Source organism: Bubalus bubalis, chromosome 12 (assembly GCF_019923935.1).
Source record: "Bubalus bubalis isolate 160015118507 breed Murrah chromosome 12, NDDB_SH_1, whole genome shotgun sequence".
NCBI lineage: Eukaryota > Metazoa > Chordata > Mammalia > Artiodactyla > Bovidae > Bubalus > Bubalus bubalis.
Window position 1 is genome coordinate 43,572,105 of NC_059168.1, and position 18,257 is coordinate 43,590,361.

At 45.5% G+C, this 18,257-nt stretch overlaps 1 protein-coding gene and 1 long non-coding RNA gene across 2 annotated transcripts; both read left to right on the forward strand.

The window, feature by feature from the left end:
- The first annotated feature begins 1,253 nt into the window (after positions 1 to 1,253).
- Positions 1,254 to 2,792, forward strand: LOC123328705. The gene is made up of 2 exons (XR_006543729.1): positions 1,254 to 1,390; positions 2,574 to 2,792. It is a non-coding gene; the product is annotated as an uncharacterized LOC123328705 (long non-coding RNA).
- An 11,514-nt stretch (positions 2,793 to 14,306) lies between these two features.
- Positions 14,307 to 18,042, forward strand: LOC102394434 (RNA-binding protein EWS-like). Its single transcript, XM_044926669.2, is given in 3 exon segments — positions 14,307 to 14,428; positions 15,949 to 16,715; positions 16,718 to 18,042. Coding segments are annotated over 3 exon segments (2,130 nt in total). The 3' UTR covers positions 17,959 to 18,042.
- The last annotated feature ends 215 nt before the right edge of the window (positions 18,043 to 18,257 follow it).

The window sequence follows — 18,257 nt, forward strand, 5'->3', positions numbered from 1 at the left end:
GGGCCAGGGCCCTTGTCACTGACCACTGGTCTAGTGGCTAGGATCTGGTGCTTTCACTGCCACAACCCAGCCTGAATCTCTGGCTGGGAACCCAAGCCCTGCTCCAAGCCATTGTGGGTGAGGCCACCCGAGATCATATCTGGTGTTGAGACCTGGGAATTCAGAAAGTCAAGGTAAATTGCTGGCCTCGCCCAGCTGTGGCTTGAGGCCCCTGACTTTTGCTCCTGCCTTCTTTCTCTCACTCTCCCCTTTGCTTTCAAGACCCGCAGGGCATAATCTCTGTCAGTTCACAGCATTATGGCTCCCCCAGCAATAGGGGGTGGCCGGGGAATTCCCCAGGCAGTGCAGATTCAAGTAATGCTTGGATGACACAGCTGACGCTGTCCTCTGGGACATGGTAGAAACGTGATCTCTGACTGTGCAGGAATCCGAGGGCTCTCTGACTCTCACTTCCTCTTGCTCTCTCACTTTCACTCTTCCTCTCTCACTCGCACAACAAGGTCTCTTTCTCACTTCTTATCTCCGCACCCTTCTACAGAATGATTTCCTAGATATCATTCCTAAACTGCATCCTCACCACTGTCACACTTGATGCCATGACGGACAAAATTGTCAGACGAGTCTCAATTCTACCTTAGCTGCGAGGAAGACAGGGCAAAGGATTTTGTGTTCTTCTGCTGTCTGGTCTCTCACCTCACTCTATGTCCAGAAATCTACTATGAGAATTCTCGGCCTCCCAGCCCTCAAGCCTTGAACCATGTGCCATCTTCCATAGCACCCAACTCTAATTTCTCCAAGGGGTCCTCTTTGCATCTATTGGACCCCTTCACTCCAGGCCTTGGCAGCCTCCACACTGTTACAGATAGCCTATTGGACCAGCTGCTACCCAGAAGCCCAAATTATAAACTTTGTAGATGTTCAGTCTTGAGGAATACACCCCAGCATAGGAAGACCTATCATAGAACATAAGCTCTATAGACAAGGGATCCCTCCTAAGAAAAGTCCTGACAACCTGTCTACACTAGAAAGCCCTTCTCTGGCTGTAGTGGGTTGGGCGCCCTGCACAAGGTATCACAGGGACCAGAGACGTCTGGTCAGAAATCGATGGAAGAGTAGAGGATTCCTGAAATCCCATCAGGTTTGAAGGGAATTTGGGGGACGCCCTGAACCCCTTCAGGTTAAAGTCTTCGGTAAATGTATCTGGGACACTACATTCCATTCGAAGAGTGCTGTCTTGTTCTCTGTTTCAGGTTACTCAACATGGGAGGATCCCTCTACAAGCCAGAAGAAACACTTCTGGAGTGTATCCCTAAGAACTGATAGTTCTTTAAAATTGAAGGGTTAAAAAAGGAGAAACTTAAGTTCTACTGTAGCAGTGCCTGGCCTTTTTGTAAGTTGGGGAATGGAGAAAAATGGTCTGAAAACGGGTCTCTAAATTATAATGCTGCTGCTAAGTCACTTCAGTTGTTTCCGACTCTGTGCGACCCCATAGATGGCAGCCCACCAGGCTCCCCACCATTATGCAATTAGATCTTTATTGCCACAGAATGGAAAAAGTGGAGTGAGATTCTCTACGTTCAGGTTTCCATGGTCCTTTCATGGTCCAAAATCCCGCCCTGTATGGCTTTCGTAATGTAAAACCTGGAGAACCAACCAGAATATTTTCCCGACATTTTGGTTGATCCCCTTCTAAGCTTTTCCAGGGTCGGGGGGGAGGGGGAACTGAGCTTTTCCTGCTCCAAACCTAGTTCTTCCTGCTCCTGAAAGTATTCCCACCTAAATAGTCCACCCTTATATTAGGAGAGCTTCCCTAATATCAGATGGTAAAGAATCTACCTGCAATGCAGGAGACCCGGGTTTGATCCCTCCAGAAAGATCCCCTGGAGAAGGGAATGGCTACCCACTCCAGTATTCTGTGTAGGGTAAGGGAGTTAGAGAAGGCGCGGTTCGGAAAAAGAACCAGACCAGCCCTTTACTGAAACAGATCACCTTTAATGAGGCAAGAAGGGGCAGCAGTCAGATTAGTGAGCTGCTGCACTAACCCAACAAAAGAGTAAGTATATATAGGCATATATGTGGAAATCGACTGTCTTAAGGGGACCTGTTCTTCTCCAAGGTTGTTTGGAGTAGTTATCTCTTAAACGGCTGGGGCAAGGAATTCTGGAGATTGGCCAGAGGCTGGACCAGCTGGGAGTTGGGCATAATCAATCTTAATGTCCATTTTTTTTTCCTTTGAGTGAGAGAGTTCTTTGTTTTGCATAGAATGGTGGGGAGGACCTGGAGGGGAGTTTTAACACCAGGCTATTTTGAGCCATGTAACTTTCCTTCACTCTCCAGTATTCTTGCCTGGAGAATCCCATGGACAGAGGAGCCTGATGGGCTACAGTCCACGGGGTCACAAAGAGTCGGGCACGACTAGAGAGACTTAGCATGCAGCCAGCAGGAGTAAAGAATTATTTCTAATCGTATAATAATGTCGATTAGTTTGCTGTCACAGAGGTAATACATACTTGAAGGAACTGTGATTTGATTTTCCCCTGCTTACAGTGAATATGTTGTTTTTGTCTCAACAGTGGTAGAAGATATGGGACTCCTGAGACAACAGACTTTATTACTCATGGCGCAAGAAGGAGGTTGAGCTTTAGCATGATCGCAAGGGTTTCCTTTGCCCCTAAACTCCACACAGGAGTCACAATGAACACGGATGGATGGGGCACGTGCAATGGGTTTGCTTTACAGCTGAGGAACACTGAACTTAGTAAATCCTTTGCTTTTATAGCAACAGTAAACAAGCCTGTGTCCTGGTGAGACATGCTTTTATCCCTTGAGGTTGCTCATGTAAACTCAGTCTTGAGAAATGGTCTGAATGGCATACCCAATGAGACACATAGGAACTCAAGAGACCCACAGAAAATTCTCTTCAAACAATACTTACTGTGTGTGTGTGTGTGTTGGTGCAGTCTCTTCAGTCGTGTCTGACCCTTTGTCACCCTGTGGACTGTAGCCCACCAGGCTCCTCTGTCCATGGAATCCCCCAGGCAAGAATACTGGAGTGGTTGCCATGCCTCCTCCAGGGGATCTTCCTGACCCAGGGACGGACCTGCATCTCCTGCATTGCAGGTGGATTCTTTACCGCTGAGCCACTGGGGAAACCCCAATATTTACTTACATTTCCTTATGTGGGGAAAAAAAAAACAAGGAAAATCTACCCTTTATTTATATATCCCAGCAACTTCATTGTTAATTTAGTTCTACAAACTAGATCTGTCTAAAATTGAGAAAGGTGTATGGGCAGCCACTGGAACCACATTTAAAGTTTGGGTGATAATTTTTTTTTTTTTTTTTGCATTTCTTTTCCATTGGGGATGGTCTTGATCCCTGTCTCCTGTACAATGTCATGAACCTCCGTCCATAATTCATCAGGCACTCTATCTATCAGATCTAGTCCCTTAAATCTATTTCTCACTTCCACTGTATAATCATAAGGGATTTGATTTAGGTCATACCTGAATGGTCTAGTGGTTTTCCCTACTTTCTTCAATTTAAGTCTGAATTTGGCAATACGGAGTTCATGATCTGAGCCACAGTCAGCTCCTGGTCTTGTTTTTGTTGACTGTATAGAGCTTCTCCATCTTTGGCTGCAAAGAATATAATCAATCTGATTTTGGTGTTGACCATCTGGTGATGTCCATGTGTAGAGTCTTCTCTTGCTTGCTCTTTGGAAGAAGAGTTATGACCAACCTAGATAGCATGTTGAAAAGCAGAGACATTACTTTGCCAACAAAGGTCCATCTAGTCAAGGCTCTGGTTTTTCCAGTGGTCATGTATGGATGTGAGAGTTGGACTGTGAAGAAAGCTGAGCACCGAAGAATTGATGCCTTTGAACTGTGGTGTTGGAGAAGACTCTTGAGAGTCCCTTGGACTGCAAGGAGATCCAACCAGTCCATTCTGAAGAAATCAGCCCTGGGATTTCTTTGGAGGGAATGATGCTAAAGCTGAAACTCCAGTACTTTGGCCACCTCATGCGAAGAGTTGACTCATTGGAAAAGACCCTGATGCTGGGAGGGATTGGGGGCAGGAGGAGAAGGGGACGACAGAGGATGAGATGGCTGGATGGCATTACTGACTCGATGGACATGAGTCTGAGTGAACTCCAGGAGTTGGTGATGGACAGGGAGGCCTGGTGTGCTGCGATTCATGGGGTCACAAAGAGTCGGACACGACTGAGCGACTGAACTGAACTGATAATATTTTTGAAACTCACAAAAATACTCCTGTTAGTGACAGCTAAAGCATCTTACACATTGTCAACCTCATGATTTGAGATTGCAATTACTCTCTCAGGTGGGGTCACCCAGGGGCCTCCATTTCCCAAATTCTCAAGGATAGTCCTTCAGGTTTCCCAGTGATGGAGTGAATGTCTTCTGTCTTTGAACATGGTGAGAGTTTCCTCACAGAGCCTGTCCACTTCTAAGCCCTTGCCTCTTCCTCAGTACACTGTCGAACAAGAACAAGTCACAAAAAAAAAGCTTGGAATAGGACAGATATCCACAGCAGAGCATCCAGACTAAGGCCATAGGCAGCCTTGGCTGCGGAAACATGTAACACAGTGGTCTGTATATGTTAGTGGGATGTTTCCCACTGTTTGTGCTTAGTCACTCAGTCGTGTCTGACTCTTTCTCACCCCAAAGACTGTAGCCTGCCAGGCTCCTGTGTCCATGCAGATTGTCCAGGCAAGAATACTGGAGTGGGTTGCCATGCCCTTCTCCAGAGGATCTTCCCAACCCATGGGTCAAACCCAGGTATCCCACATTGCAGGTGGATTCTTTACCTTCTGAGTCACCAGGGAAGCCCAAACATTTAAGTGAAAGTGAAAGTGTTAGTCGCTCAGCTGTGTCTGACTCTTTGCCACTCCACAGACTATAGCCCGCCCGGCTCCTCTGTCCATAGAATTCTCCAGGTAAGAGTACTGGAGTAGGTTGCCATTCCCTTCTCCAGAGGATCTTCCCAACCCAGGGATCAAACCCAGGTCTCCTGCACTGCAGGCAGATTCTTTACCATCTGAGCCACCAAGGAATGCTACTAATACTTATTGGTATGTAGGCCATGAGTGGTTCCCAAACCTCCTGTTCCCTCTCAGTCTTTTGTATTGTATTTTTCTCTGTACTTGTTCCCTGGATTGCTGGGTATTCCCATACAATCTCTCACAGGGATCTCAAATTCAACATGCTCCGAATTGACTTAATCATTCTCTACCTATCCAGATCTGCTCTTGCACGTGTAGTGCTGTCTTGATGGATGAAATACTGAACCACCCCACTGCCCAAACTACAACCTTGGGAATCCTGGTTGACACTTCCATCTAGCTTACCCTGGATCATCCATCCAAGACCAACTCTTGTTGATTTTACTGCATAAATATTCCTTATGCCTGTTCTCCTCCTGAATTCTTTGTCATTTGTCTGACTCAGTGCTTCATTATTTCCTCAGTAGACTTGCAACAACTTCCTTAGTAATCTCTCTTCCAGGATTTCTCAGGGGAGGTGCTATTGGCATTTTGGGAAATATAGGTGTTCATTTGTGCAAGATGGTTCCAGCATCTAATGGTTGCATGCATGAAATGTCAGTAGTGCCATCTAATTGTAAGAACCAATCTCTCCTCCCACAAGTGGTGATAGAAAGGAGTTAATGCTGATCAGAGACCCAAGAATACCAAGGGCAAAATAGAGCCACAGGAACCATCAAGGCTGATCTGAGCCAAATCTAAAGGTGGGAACCTGTACCCTTGATGGGGATCCTAGGGTAGGAATGCAGTGCCCCTAGGGGCTTTAGATGTAGCAGACACTGCATCTCTCCCCCATGCTTCATCCTTCTTTGTCTTTGCCTTTCAGATTTTCTTCTTCTTACTCTACACATTATCCTCAGAGATTGTTTTTGCTTGCAAGATCCAAGTGTCATGGAAATGCCAATTTCTACCAGACACACAACTCTTGCCAAGATACCTCTTTTGACCTTGAAATTTTGTATATATTGACATTTAGTATATATAAAAAAGTGGCTATTCAAATCAGTTCAGAAAGGTAAATGAGCCAACAAATTGTTTCCATACATACAGAAGGAAATTGAGATAGATCCTTAGCCAATTATAGAAGTATGTTTCTTAAGGTTAAAGAAATTAATATAAAAATTATGAAATTATAGAATAAACTTAAAGGTATATGTGTTTGAAGATTCCAGTTTGATGGTGACATAGGAAGATCCTGAATTCACCTCTTCCCACAGACACACTGAGTCTATAGCTAATGTGGAACAATTTCCTCTGGGAAAAACCTAAAGCTTGGTTAAGTGACAAGTACACACTGGCAAACGAGAAGAAAACCACAGAAGCGAGTGGGAGAGGCTGGCATACAGTCTGATTATACACCCCATCCCCAGTTTATAACTCATAATCAAGAGGGAATTCAAAACCTGGAGCTTCTCCCTGAAGACTGAAGGGTTTGAACCCTATATTGGGCACCCCACCTTTTAAGACCTGCACCAGAGAGATAAGCCCCCAAAACATCTAGCTTTGAAAACTAAAGTCTGAGCTCTTTGATCCATCTCACCCCTTTCTCTCACCCACCCACCCAGCTACAGTTGGACTCAGTAAATACACATCTTATCTATCCCAAGGAAAAGTCACACATATGCACACACAAGAATCTTCATTGCAGAAATGCTTCTTATAGCAAAGAGTGGAAAGAAACTTGATGGTTAAGTATAGTGTGATATATCAATGGCTAAATATACAGTAGTTTGTTCTATCTTAAGACATTACAAAATAGATTATAAACTTACTTACATATGTATAGATGTGGACATTCAATGAGGAAAATGTAGGTTCAAAAGTAAAGCAATACTGGGAATTCCTGGTGGTCCCATGTCTTGGACTCTGTACTTTCGCCGCTGAGGGCCCAGATTCAATCCCTGGTCAGGGTACTAAGATCTCTTAAAAAAAAAAAAAAAAAGAAAGAAAGAAAAAGCAAAATAGTAGTGGGGAGATCTTAGTTCCCTGAATCTGGGCCCTCAGCAGTGAAAGTGCAGAGTCCAAGCCACTGAACCACCAAGGAATTCTCAATATATATATAAATAAGCAGAGCTAAAAGAACTACTTGCCTTATAAAGGAAAGGAAATATTTGCTAACGTTTGGCAAAGGGTGAGTGGTCATGAAGGAGTTAAACATTTAACTTTTTTTGAAAGTGTGGAATCCTAACCACTGAACTGCAAGGGGATTCCCACTTTTAACTTTTTGAGAGTTTTGTTACTTAAAGTTTTGTTACAATGCACACCCTCAATATTAATATAAAAAATGAAAATAATAGAATATATAAGATATTAACCCTTCCCTTTCTTCTTCAGGAAAGGAAGCAAACCATGAGAATGAAGAACAAAACATAAGTAATTACATCAGAAAGGAACCCTTCACCTAGCATTCTTTCCCTTTTATCCTTCCCAAAGGCAGAGAAGAGATGCTGCTGCTGCTAGGTTGCTTCAGTCGTGTCCGACTCTGTGCAACCCCATAGATGGCAGCCCACCAGGCTCCGCCGTCCCTGGGATTCTTCAGGCAAGAACACTGGAGTGGGTTGCCATTTCCTTCTCCAATGCATAGAAAAACAATCAACTGCAAACACAAGGCCCACCAAGTGGTTCTACCGGCCAGTTTCATACTCAGAAGAAAGGACTACAACTCATCATGGTTTTTGAAGCCTGACACTATTTTGAAAGGGCTTCCCTGGTGGCTTAGAGGTTAAAGCATCTGCCTGCAAGGCGGGAGACCCAGGTTCAATCCCTGGGTCAGGAAGATCCCCTGGAGAAGGAAATGGCAACCCACTCCAGTGTTCTTGCCTGGAGAATCCCATGGACGGAGGAGCCTGATAGGTTACAGTCCACGGGGTTGCAAGTGTAGTCTCAAGCCTCTGCCCTTTACCTTTGTTAAAACTAGGAAGTTTATTCCTGTTTCATTGATGGAGAGATTTCTCCCACTCTCCACCCAACAAACAGTCCTTCAGAAGAATATATTTCCTTTTTTAAAAAATTTTTTTTAATTTATGTATTTATTTTTAGAAGAATGTATTTCTTATAATTACAAGTTTAACAAAGCACTTTGGAATCCATTAAGTAATATTTCTTAAAGAAAGCTTAAGCCACAAACCTCCTAATTAGTACCACCCCACTAATGGCAACCCACTCCAGTATTCTTGCCTGGAAAATCTCATGGATGGAGGAGGCTGGCAGGCTACAGTCCATGGGGTCGCAAAGAGTCGGACACAACTGAGCAACTTCGCTTCTTCTTTACTTCACTTCACTATCCAATCAGAAGCCATTATCATCCAACTGATAACAGGCCCCTAATTCTGTAGGTACTCTAACATACAAGAACTAGCTCCCCAGTTGGTGGGGCTCTTCTCTGTGATTATGATACTAGCAAATTGATGCTACCTCAACTGGAATAAACTGCATATGACTTAAGTATAGATTTGAGGTTATTTTAAATTCTGCTTTGTGTCAGGGGTTAAATGTCAATGGAGATTTTTAATGCTCAAAACAGTAATAATTATGTTGTATCATTGTGCTTCTTAGATATCTAAGTGAAGTTGGTGAGTTGGTAGTTTGAGTGTTAAGCACAATAAAATGATCTGAGCTAGAGATAGGGTCTTTGTATGGCTGTTAGTATAACTGATGCCATCCTGGGCCCATAGAGTTCCTCCAGTTCTTTCACTGACCCTACTCAGGACTCTACTATGTGGCAGATTACTTGTCTGTTATCAAGGACTTTGTAGTTAATACATATTGTTTAACAGTCAGGTGACTGAGCATAGCACACACTGCACAGGACCAGGTGACCTCTATGTTCTGTTAGTACCCAAACAATAGTGAAGACCTTTGCTGACATAATCCTGGCACCCATGAGACTAGTTACTGATTCATAAGTCTTGACATAGGAATGCATATCTTATTTCCAAGCATGTACTCCTATTCCCTAGGTTAACTATAAAACAGTCACAATGGCTTCTAATTGGTGTGGAATGCATTCGCAAATGCTCTCCTATTATCCCACCTTGATCCCACCCTGTGAGTATGTTACCCTATAATAAACTGATTCATTGGTTATACGGAGCTGCCTTCCTCATTTTTCAATCTCAAGAAGCCCTCTCACTTTGGTGGGCACTTTTTGTTCCTTCCGTCCTCCAACAGCCCTCTTCTGAGAAAATAAAACACAAGATTAAAATAATATTTTGAGATATTGATGTTTTTCTTTTCTGTGTATTTTCCTTTATTTGTTTATTTATTTTCAGAACTTTCCCCTAGCCATCTCCATCCCAGAAGTTGGTCCGGTTTAATTTTCTCAGGGAAGGAGAGCAATAGCAGAAAACACCCTGATAGTCTCTGGCTAAAACTCAAACTCACTAAGAAGATTAAGTGAGATGCCTCTGAGGGTAAACACCATAATAGAGGGAGTGCCTTTTAGTCTAAAATCATGATTAAAAGTTCCTTTGGGTGGGGTGAGGCTTGGAGGAAGATGGGAGTCTGAAGAGTTAGGAAGGTTCCAGAAGGGAATGGTCATAGCCTCCTAGTGTTGGTCCCCAAGTCCAAGACCCAGAGCATTAGGTAGGTCCTGAAGAGGGTCTGCTGATGATGCTATCTGGGCAGAGTTCTTGAGTGAGTGAGGAAAGGAAAGGGCAGTAAGACTCCAGAGAGATCTTAGGGACCCAAGTCCAGTGAATAGGCCATGGTGTCACAGAGATGGCACAGAGGAGGCAGAGAGATGTGAGGTGGGGCAGGGATGAACTAAAACATATTGGGATTAATTTCCACTCTTCCTATGGAACAATGGCTTTGCTGGTGGTGGTGGGGCTCCAAATAGAAATTGAAGTAAATCTAGATGAAGTTATATTTCTTTTATATGAATCTGAGAGTCCTCCCTGAAACACAGATAACATCTTGTTTTTATCAATACTACACAGTGTTGCAGAAATAAATACTACACAGTAATACAGAAGAAATGAAGGGGAGGAGGAGAGAAAATCTTGAGACACCAGTGAGGGAGAACAGTCTTAATGACCAAATTGATGTGCAGAGGAGGCAGGACCGGGGCGGGGGGGAAGAAGGAAATGGCATCTTCTATGAACCCCAGGTTTCTTGCTTGGGGCCTCGGTGGTAAAAGTTGGGGTCATTTACTAGGGCTTGGAACACATGAACAAGAGAGGCTATGTGAGCCTGGGAGACTGAGTGAAGGCACCTAATTCTCTCTCCTACTCATCTTTATAAAGTGGGGACAATGCTGCACACCACTGGGCCCTGCCGATTTCACAAAGATCCGTTAGAATGCTGGGGGCTATAATCAATAACTGAGGACAGGCTAACAGGTGAGAAGAACAACAGTTGATGGAGAATATTAGACATGAAGGAAATCTTTAAAAATGAAATTTTAAAAATTCTCTCTAAAAGTGAATAGATCAGAGCCAGAGACATTACTTCCATTTGACACTATTGCTTCATATCCACATCATGGCTCACCTTCATTAGATCTCCATCACCTGTAAAATGAGGATCGTAGTGTGGTTCCAAGACAAGAAAGGGGCAGGGCACAACATTTAAAAGAATGACATTGTCCAAGGACAAGACATAAACTGATTAGAACCAACTAAGTCCAAGATGGTGTACAAGTGGACTTCCACTAGACCTGAAGACTCCGTGTATGCTCACTGTAACACATCAGCAAGCTAAATGACACATCCACAGGTGTCATGACAGTTCTAAGACTGAACAGAAGGTCAAAAAAGGGATGGTGGCCCAATTTCTGGAAATCCCCAACCCTTTCTCAAAATAGCTAGAATATTCTTCCCACTCATTAGCCTATGAAATTACTCACCCTTGTAAAAACTAACAATTCCATACCTGTTGCCTCTCTTGCCTTCCAAAATGGTCTACATTCTGTCTCTGGAGTGTGTTTCCTCCCTGAATAAACCTTCTTTCACTTTACTATGGCGTGCTCTTGAATTTTTTCCTGTGTGCAGCCAAGAACCCACACTTGGCGGCTGTCCCAGGGACTCTGTCCCTGGGATGTGACCATTTTCTCATACCCCATTCTCTTTCCTACAGCAGTCCCATTTCTAAGTAGGGGCAGTCATGAGGAGGGAGGCAAGGGGACGTCAGATGATGGTTACTACTGATTGATCTGTCCTCAGAAGCATGGCAGCAGCATGCAGGATCACTATGGAACCAGATCAGTGCCCAGAGAGGACTGGATACTGCAGAAGGACAGAGGCAGGAGAGACATGAGACGTGGGTGAGGGGTTGGTGCCTTGCAGATGGTTGGGGGATAGTTGTGGGGGAGGGAGTTCAGAGATCATCTATAACCTAGGAAAATCAGGGTGGTTCAGGTCTGAGACTGCCACATCAGCCCCCTCCCTGGGCCCTGGAGAGCATTATCAGACTTAGGGCAGCCCCAGGATGGCAGTATTCTTTGAGAGATGGGCACAGGACTCACAAGGCAGGCCCTCACCACAGGGTCCTCAGCATAGACAGGAAAAGAGAAAGAGAGGAGATAATTGGCTTCAGTGATCTCTGAGCTAAAGGGCACCCAGTCTGGCCCTGGACTATTTCTTCTTCTGGCTAAATGTCACAGTGGAGTCACTAGACTTTTCTCCAAAGTAACTGGCAGGCCTTTGAGGGTAAGAGCTCTTATTCTTCCACCTCCTCTGTATTCCAAAGCCCCTGCAAGACATGGCAAGGAAACAGTGCTGGGTAAAGATTCAGGTCTCACTCAAATAGTTAGAAAGGCTAGTTTTCATAATAATAAAAATTCAGGACAGAGGGGCTGTCACAGAAAGTAGAGAAAAGGTGGTGGGCTTCACAGGCAGCTCAGACGGTAAAGAATCTGCCTGCAATGCAGGAGACCTGGGTTCAATCCCTGGGTTGGAAAGATCTCCTGGAGAAGGAAATGGCAACCTGCTCCAGTATTCTTGCCTGGGAAATCCCACAGATAGAGGAGCCTGGTGAGCTACGAGTCCATGGGTTCACAGAGTCAGACACAAGTGACTAACACTTTTTTCATATAAAGCATGGCCTTGAAGACAGGGGCTGGTCTTAATCATCTTTTTGTGGACCATCCTGAGACATTGATGCACCTTAGTAATGATTCATGAAAGGGAAACTGCTATCAAAAATGATATTTAGAGGAGGTCATGATAGCAGGGCAATAGGACATAGAGTTCATCTCTTTAGACAATGCACCAAGAATAAATCTACAAATGGGATAATTCTCACAAAGCACCAGCTGAACACTAGCAGAGGAACTGAGAGGCCTCAAAGGACAGGAAAGACCCCCAAGTGACTGGGTAGGATGCAAGAAAGAAGGGGAAAAGAAGAGAGGAAGCAGGGTGAGGCTGGTTCCCAGGGGTGGGGGGATCTGAGGAGATGTTCCCACATCTTGGGAACTCCCGTCACCAGCAGGGAGATCAACTGGGACAGAAGGAGAACTTAGGGGGCTATCAGAGGAGAGTTGAGTAAGCAATCTGTGGCACGCAAGACAGAGTCAGACTCACAGTCTCTGTCACAGCCCTGTGCACTCCACCCTGAGACGTGTGTCTGCCAGTATGAATGGGGATTGGGTGCTGGAACCTGGGGTTTGGAGAGCAAACCTGGGAAGGGCTGTGAGGAGACAGCCTGAGGAAGTGGGAGTGAGGAAGTTTGCAACTAGGAATGTTTCTGGAGAAAACTTGGATTGCCGTAGAAGCAAAAAGTGAAGTGTTAGTAACTCAGTCATGTCTGACTCTTTGCGTCCCCATGGACTGTAGCCTGCCAGGCTCCTTTGTCCATAGAATTCTCCAGGCCTTTATCAGGACGTCACAGGTCCATGCCCTGGGCCAGCATTTCAATGTCCCATGACCAGAAGTGAATATGCTCTGGGAGAACAGATCACATCAACCAAGTTCTCAAGAAAATACATCAACTAACACTCTTATTAATTGACAACTGCAGAGCCACTTGGCACAAGATCTAGATCAGATTATCTTCTAAATAAGTTGACCTGGGGATTATCTTGTCTACAGTAGAATTATGACTGTGTGTGCTGTGTGCTATTGCTCAGTTGTATCCGATTCTTTGCAACCCCATGGACTGTAGCCTGCCAGGCTCCTCTGTCCATAGAATTCTCCAGGCAAGAATACTGGTGTGGGTGGCCAGTACCACTGTTAAGAGATGCATGAGGGGCAGGGTCGCCATTGCAGCCTCTCTCCCCACATGGTAGCCCTGCCTCACGGGCACTGGCAGGGTCCCCTCCCAGGTCTGGCTCTCTCAGGCCCACAATCTCTGGCTCCCTCACATGACTTGTTGTCACTGGGGCCAGCCCTCTCATGCCTGTGGCTCCTGGCTTCCCTGCACACCTCAAAACACCAGGGCCGGCTCTTTTGCACCAATGACTGGGCACTAGGAAAGACCCCTTCTGGGGCTGATTTTCTCTCACCCATAGCTGCTGACCTCCCTACATGCCTTGTCAGCACTAGGGCCAGCTCTCTTGTGCCCATGGTCAAGCACTGGGAAGGACCCCATTGGGGCTGATCTTCTTGCACCTGGGGCCACCAGCTCCCATATGTGCCTGTCATTGCCTGGGCTCTCATGACCCCATCCACAGAACCACCTCCACACTCCCTCATTGAATGGGTGGACTTGTGTGCTCCAGGGAGACCACAGAAGCAGACCTGCTGTGGGTGGTCCACACACAGAGGTGGGGCTAAAACCACTGAACTCGAGGCAGCCATGCAACTAAAGAAGGAAAGCTCAAATCTCTCTTTGCAACTGCATAAATAGTGAATTTACAGTCTTGTGACTGACTTTGTAAGCTCAGTACCTATAGATCATCTATATGGACAAGTGCTCCTATAGCCAAGATGAGTCTGGCTTTAGTAGCTGTATACTTTGTAGGTATATACACATGGGGGGTTGGACCCAGGTAGAATCTAAGCTGCCTCAGTAGCACCCACAGTGGGTCTAAATCCATTATTACTGCAATCCTGAGACCTGAATCCAGTGAATCTATGCTGGAGGCCTGGTGAAAACAATGTCTGAGACACTAGGGCCAGTGCTGTCATACCCACAGTTAAGTTGGTGCCAAGAGCAGTGCCAACAACAGTGTAACCTGAGAGCTCACACAGAGGGTGAAAGGTGACACAATAGAATACACCACATGTGAACAATTCCAGAGGAGGAATACTCAGTCACTTCCATCCCAGTGAGAGTGCTCCAATACCACCTATCTTGCATTATGGATCAGAAACACAGTGAAGAAACAGACCTGGGGGCCTCTACTCCAACAAATAGGGAGCAGACTCCACCTCTGACAAGACAGTGCCAAACACAGAGCAAAAGGGAGGCCCTGCTCAATATGTAGGGCAGCCTCTGGTTATGACACTGGGCAAACCCCCTATCAAGAGGATAATGGCACAGCCTCTGGACCAATGTCATCCACCAGTGGGCAGACACCAGAAGCAAGAGGAACTACAATCCTGCAACCTGTAGAAAGCTGACCACAAACACAGTAAGCTAGACAAAATGAAATAAAGAAATATATTGCAGATGAAGGAGCAAGAAAAAAACCTATAAGAGCACCTAAATGAAGAGGAGAAGATACACAATCTATCTAGAAAAGAATTCAGAGTAGTGATAGTGAAGATGATCCAAAATTTTGGAAAAAGAATGGAGGCACAGAATGAGAAGATACAAGAAATGTTTAACAAAGACCTAGAAGAAAAGCAATTATCCTCCAACTAAAAATAAAATTTTAAAAAGACCTAGGAGAACTGAAGAACTAAAGAACAAACACATATAATAACTGAAATGAAAAATAAACTAAAAGGAATCAATAGCAGAATAACTGAGGCAGAAGAAAGAATAAATGAGCTAGAAGACAGAACGGTGGAAATTACTACCATGGAACAGAATAAGAAAAAAGAACGTATACCTGTGGCAGATTCATTTAGATATTTGGCAAAACTAATACAATTTTGTAAAGTTTAAAAAATAAAATTAAATTAAAAAAAAAAGAAAAATAAAATAAAATTAAAAAAAAAACTAAAAAAAAAAAAAAAAACCCCGCAAACAAACAAAAAAAAAACAAAAAAAAGAAAAAAGAATGAAAATAAATTTCAGAGTATCTTGGAAAACATTAAACACACCAACATTGAATTATAGGGGTCTCAGAAGAGGTAGATAAAGAGAAAGGGTCTGAGAAAATATTTGAAGAAATTATAGTTGAAAATGTCCCAAATATGGGAAAGGAATTAACCACCCAAATCCAGAAAGTGTGGAGAGTCCTGTACAGGATAAACCTAAGGAGGATCATGCCCAGGCACATATAAATCAAACTGTTAAAACTGAATACAAAGAAAAATATTAAAAGCAAAAAGGGAAAAGCACCAAACAACATACAAGGGACTCCCCATAAGGTTATCAGCTGAGTTTTCAGCAGGAAGTCTGTGGGTCAGAAGGGGGTGACATGATATGTTTAACTTGATGAAAGGGATAAAATTACAATCAAGAATGCTCTATCAGCAAAGATTTGACAAAGAAATCAAAAGCTTTACAGAAAAGGAAAAGCTAGAATTCAGCACCATCAAACCCACAAGAGAGGAGATGGTGGGTAAAGATGGTCATCAAACCAGAGAGAGGAGAACAAAAGAGGAAGGAAAGAAGAAAAGATCTACAAAAACAAACCAAAAATAATTAAGAAAATGTCATTAGAGATACACATATCAAAAATTACTTTAAATGTAAATAGATTAACTGCTCTACCCAAAAGACATAGATTGGCTGAATGGATACAAAAACAGACTGAAGGTTGGAAAAGGATTACAAAACATGCTACAGGAACTTCTCTAGGCAGAGGAAGAAAAATAGATCACAACTAGAAACCAGAAAATCAGAGAGAACGAGAAGGAAGGAGAGAAAAGGGCGTCCACGGATTATAGTACATACAGCCAAGCTGCAGCCCAGCAGGGCTACAGTGCGTACACCGCCCAGCCCACTCAAGGATATGCACAGACTACCCAGCAGGCATATGGGCAGCAAAGTTATGGAACCTATGGACAGCCCGCTGATGTCAGCTACACCCAGGCGCAGACCACTGCAACCTACGGGCAGACCGCCTATGCAACTTCTTATGGACAGCCTCCCACTGGATATTCTACTCCAACTGCCCCCCAGGCATACAGTCAGCCTGTCCAGGGGTACGGCACTGGTGCTTACGACACCACCGCTGCTACGGTTACTACCACCCAGGCCTCCTATGCAGCTCAGTCTGCATATGGCGCTCAGCCTGCTTACCCGGCGTATGGACAGCAGCCAGCAGCCACTGCGCCTGCAAGACCGCAGGATGGTAACAAACCCGCTGAGACTAGTCAACCTCAATCTAGCACAGGGGGTTACAAACAGCCCAGCCTAGGATATGGACAGAGTAACTACAGTTATCCCCAGGTGCCTGGGAGCTACCCCATGCAGCCGGTCTCGGCACGACCATCCTATCCTCCTACCAGCTACTCCTCTACACAGCCGACTAGTTACGATCAGAGCAGTTACTCCCAGCAGAACACCTACGGGCAGCCGAGCAGCTATGGACAGCAGAGTAGCTATGGTCAACAAAGCAGCTATGGGCAGCGGCCACCCACTAGTTACCCCCCCAGACTGGATCCTACAGCCAGGCTCCAAGTCAATATAGTCAACAGAGCAGCAGCTACGGGCAGCAGAGTTCATTCCAACAGGACCACCCCAGTAGCATGGGTGTTTATGGGCAGGAGTCTAGAGAATTTTCCGGACCAGGAGAGAACCGGAGCATGAGTGGCCCTGATAACCGGGGTAGGGGAAGAGGGGGATTTGATCGTGGAGGCATGAGCAGAGGTGGGTGGGGAGGAGGACGCAGTGGAATGGGCGCTGGAGAGCGAGGCGGCTTCAATAAGCCTGGTGGACCCATGGATGAAGGACCAGATCTTGATTTGGGCCCACCTGTAGATCCAGATGAAGACTCTGACAACAGTGCCATTTATGTGCAAGGACTGAACGACAGCGTGACTCTCAATGATCTGGTGGACTTCTTTAAGCAGTGCGAAGTCGTTAAGACGAACAAGAGGACTGAACAACCCTTGATCCATTTTTACTTGGACAAGGAAACAGGAAAGCCCAAAGGTGATGCTACGGTGTCTTATGAAGACCCACCAACTGCCAAAGCTGCTGTCGAGTGGTTTGATGGGAAAGATTTCCAAGGGAGCAAACTTAAAGTGTCTCTTGCTCGGAAGAAGCCACCCATGAACAGCATGCAGGGAGGGGTGCCCCCGCGTGAGGGCAGGGGGATGCCGCTGCCGCTCCGAGGAGGTCCAGGGGGCCCAGGAGGTCCTGGAGGACCCATGGGGCACATGGGAGGCCGCGGAGTAGACAGAGGAGGCTTCCCACCAAGAGGGCCCCACGGTTCCCGGGGGAACCCGACTGGAGGAGGAAACGTGCAGCACCGAGCTGGAGACTGGCCGTGCCCCAACCCGGGCTGTGGGAACCAGAACTTCGCCTGGAGAACAGAGTGCAACCAGTGTAAGGTCCCAAAGCCTGAAGGCTTCCTCCCACCGCCTTTCCCACCCCTGGGCGGTGACCGCGGCAGAGGTGGCCCTGGAGGCATGCGGGGAGGAAGAGGTGGCCTCATGGACCGCGGTGGTCCCGGTGGAATGTTCAGAGGCGGCCGTGGTGGAGACAGAGGTGGCTTCTGGGGCGGCCGGGGCATGGACCGCGGTGGCTTTGGTAGTGGAAGACGAGGTGGTCCTGGGGGGCCCCCTGGACCACTGATGGAACAGATGGGAGGACGACGAGGGGGGCGAGGAGGACCTGGAAAGATGGATAAAGGCGAGCACCGTCAGGAGTGCAGAGACCGGCCCTACTAGATGCAGAGACCCCCAGAGCTGCATTCACCACCAGATTTATTTTTTAAACCAGAAAATGTTTTAAATTTATAATTCCATATTTATAATGCTGGCCACAACATTATGATTATTCCTTGTCTGTACTTAAGTATTTTTCACCATTTGTGAAGAAACATTAAAACAAGTTAAATGGTAAAAAAAAAAATAAAAGAAAATCACAAATGGGAAACCTCACTGGTAAAACAAAACCTAAAGTAAAAGCAGGAAATCATCCATACACAAATATGACATCAAAACTAGCAACCATAAGAAGAGGAAAG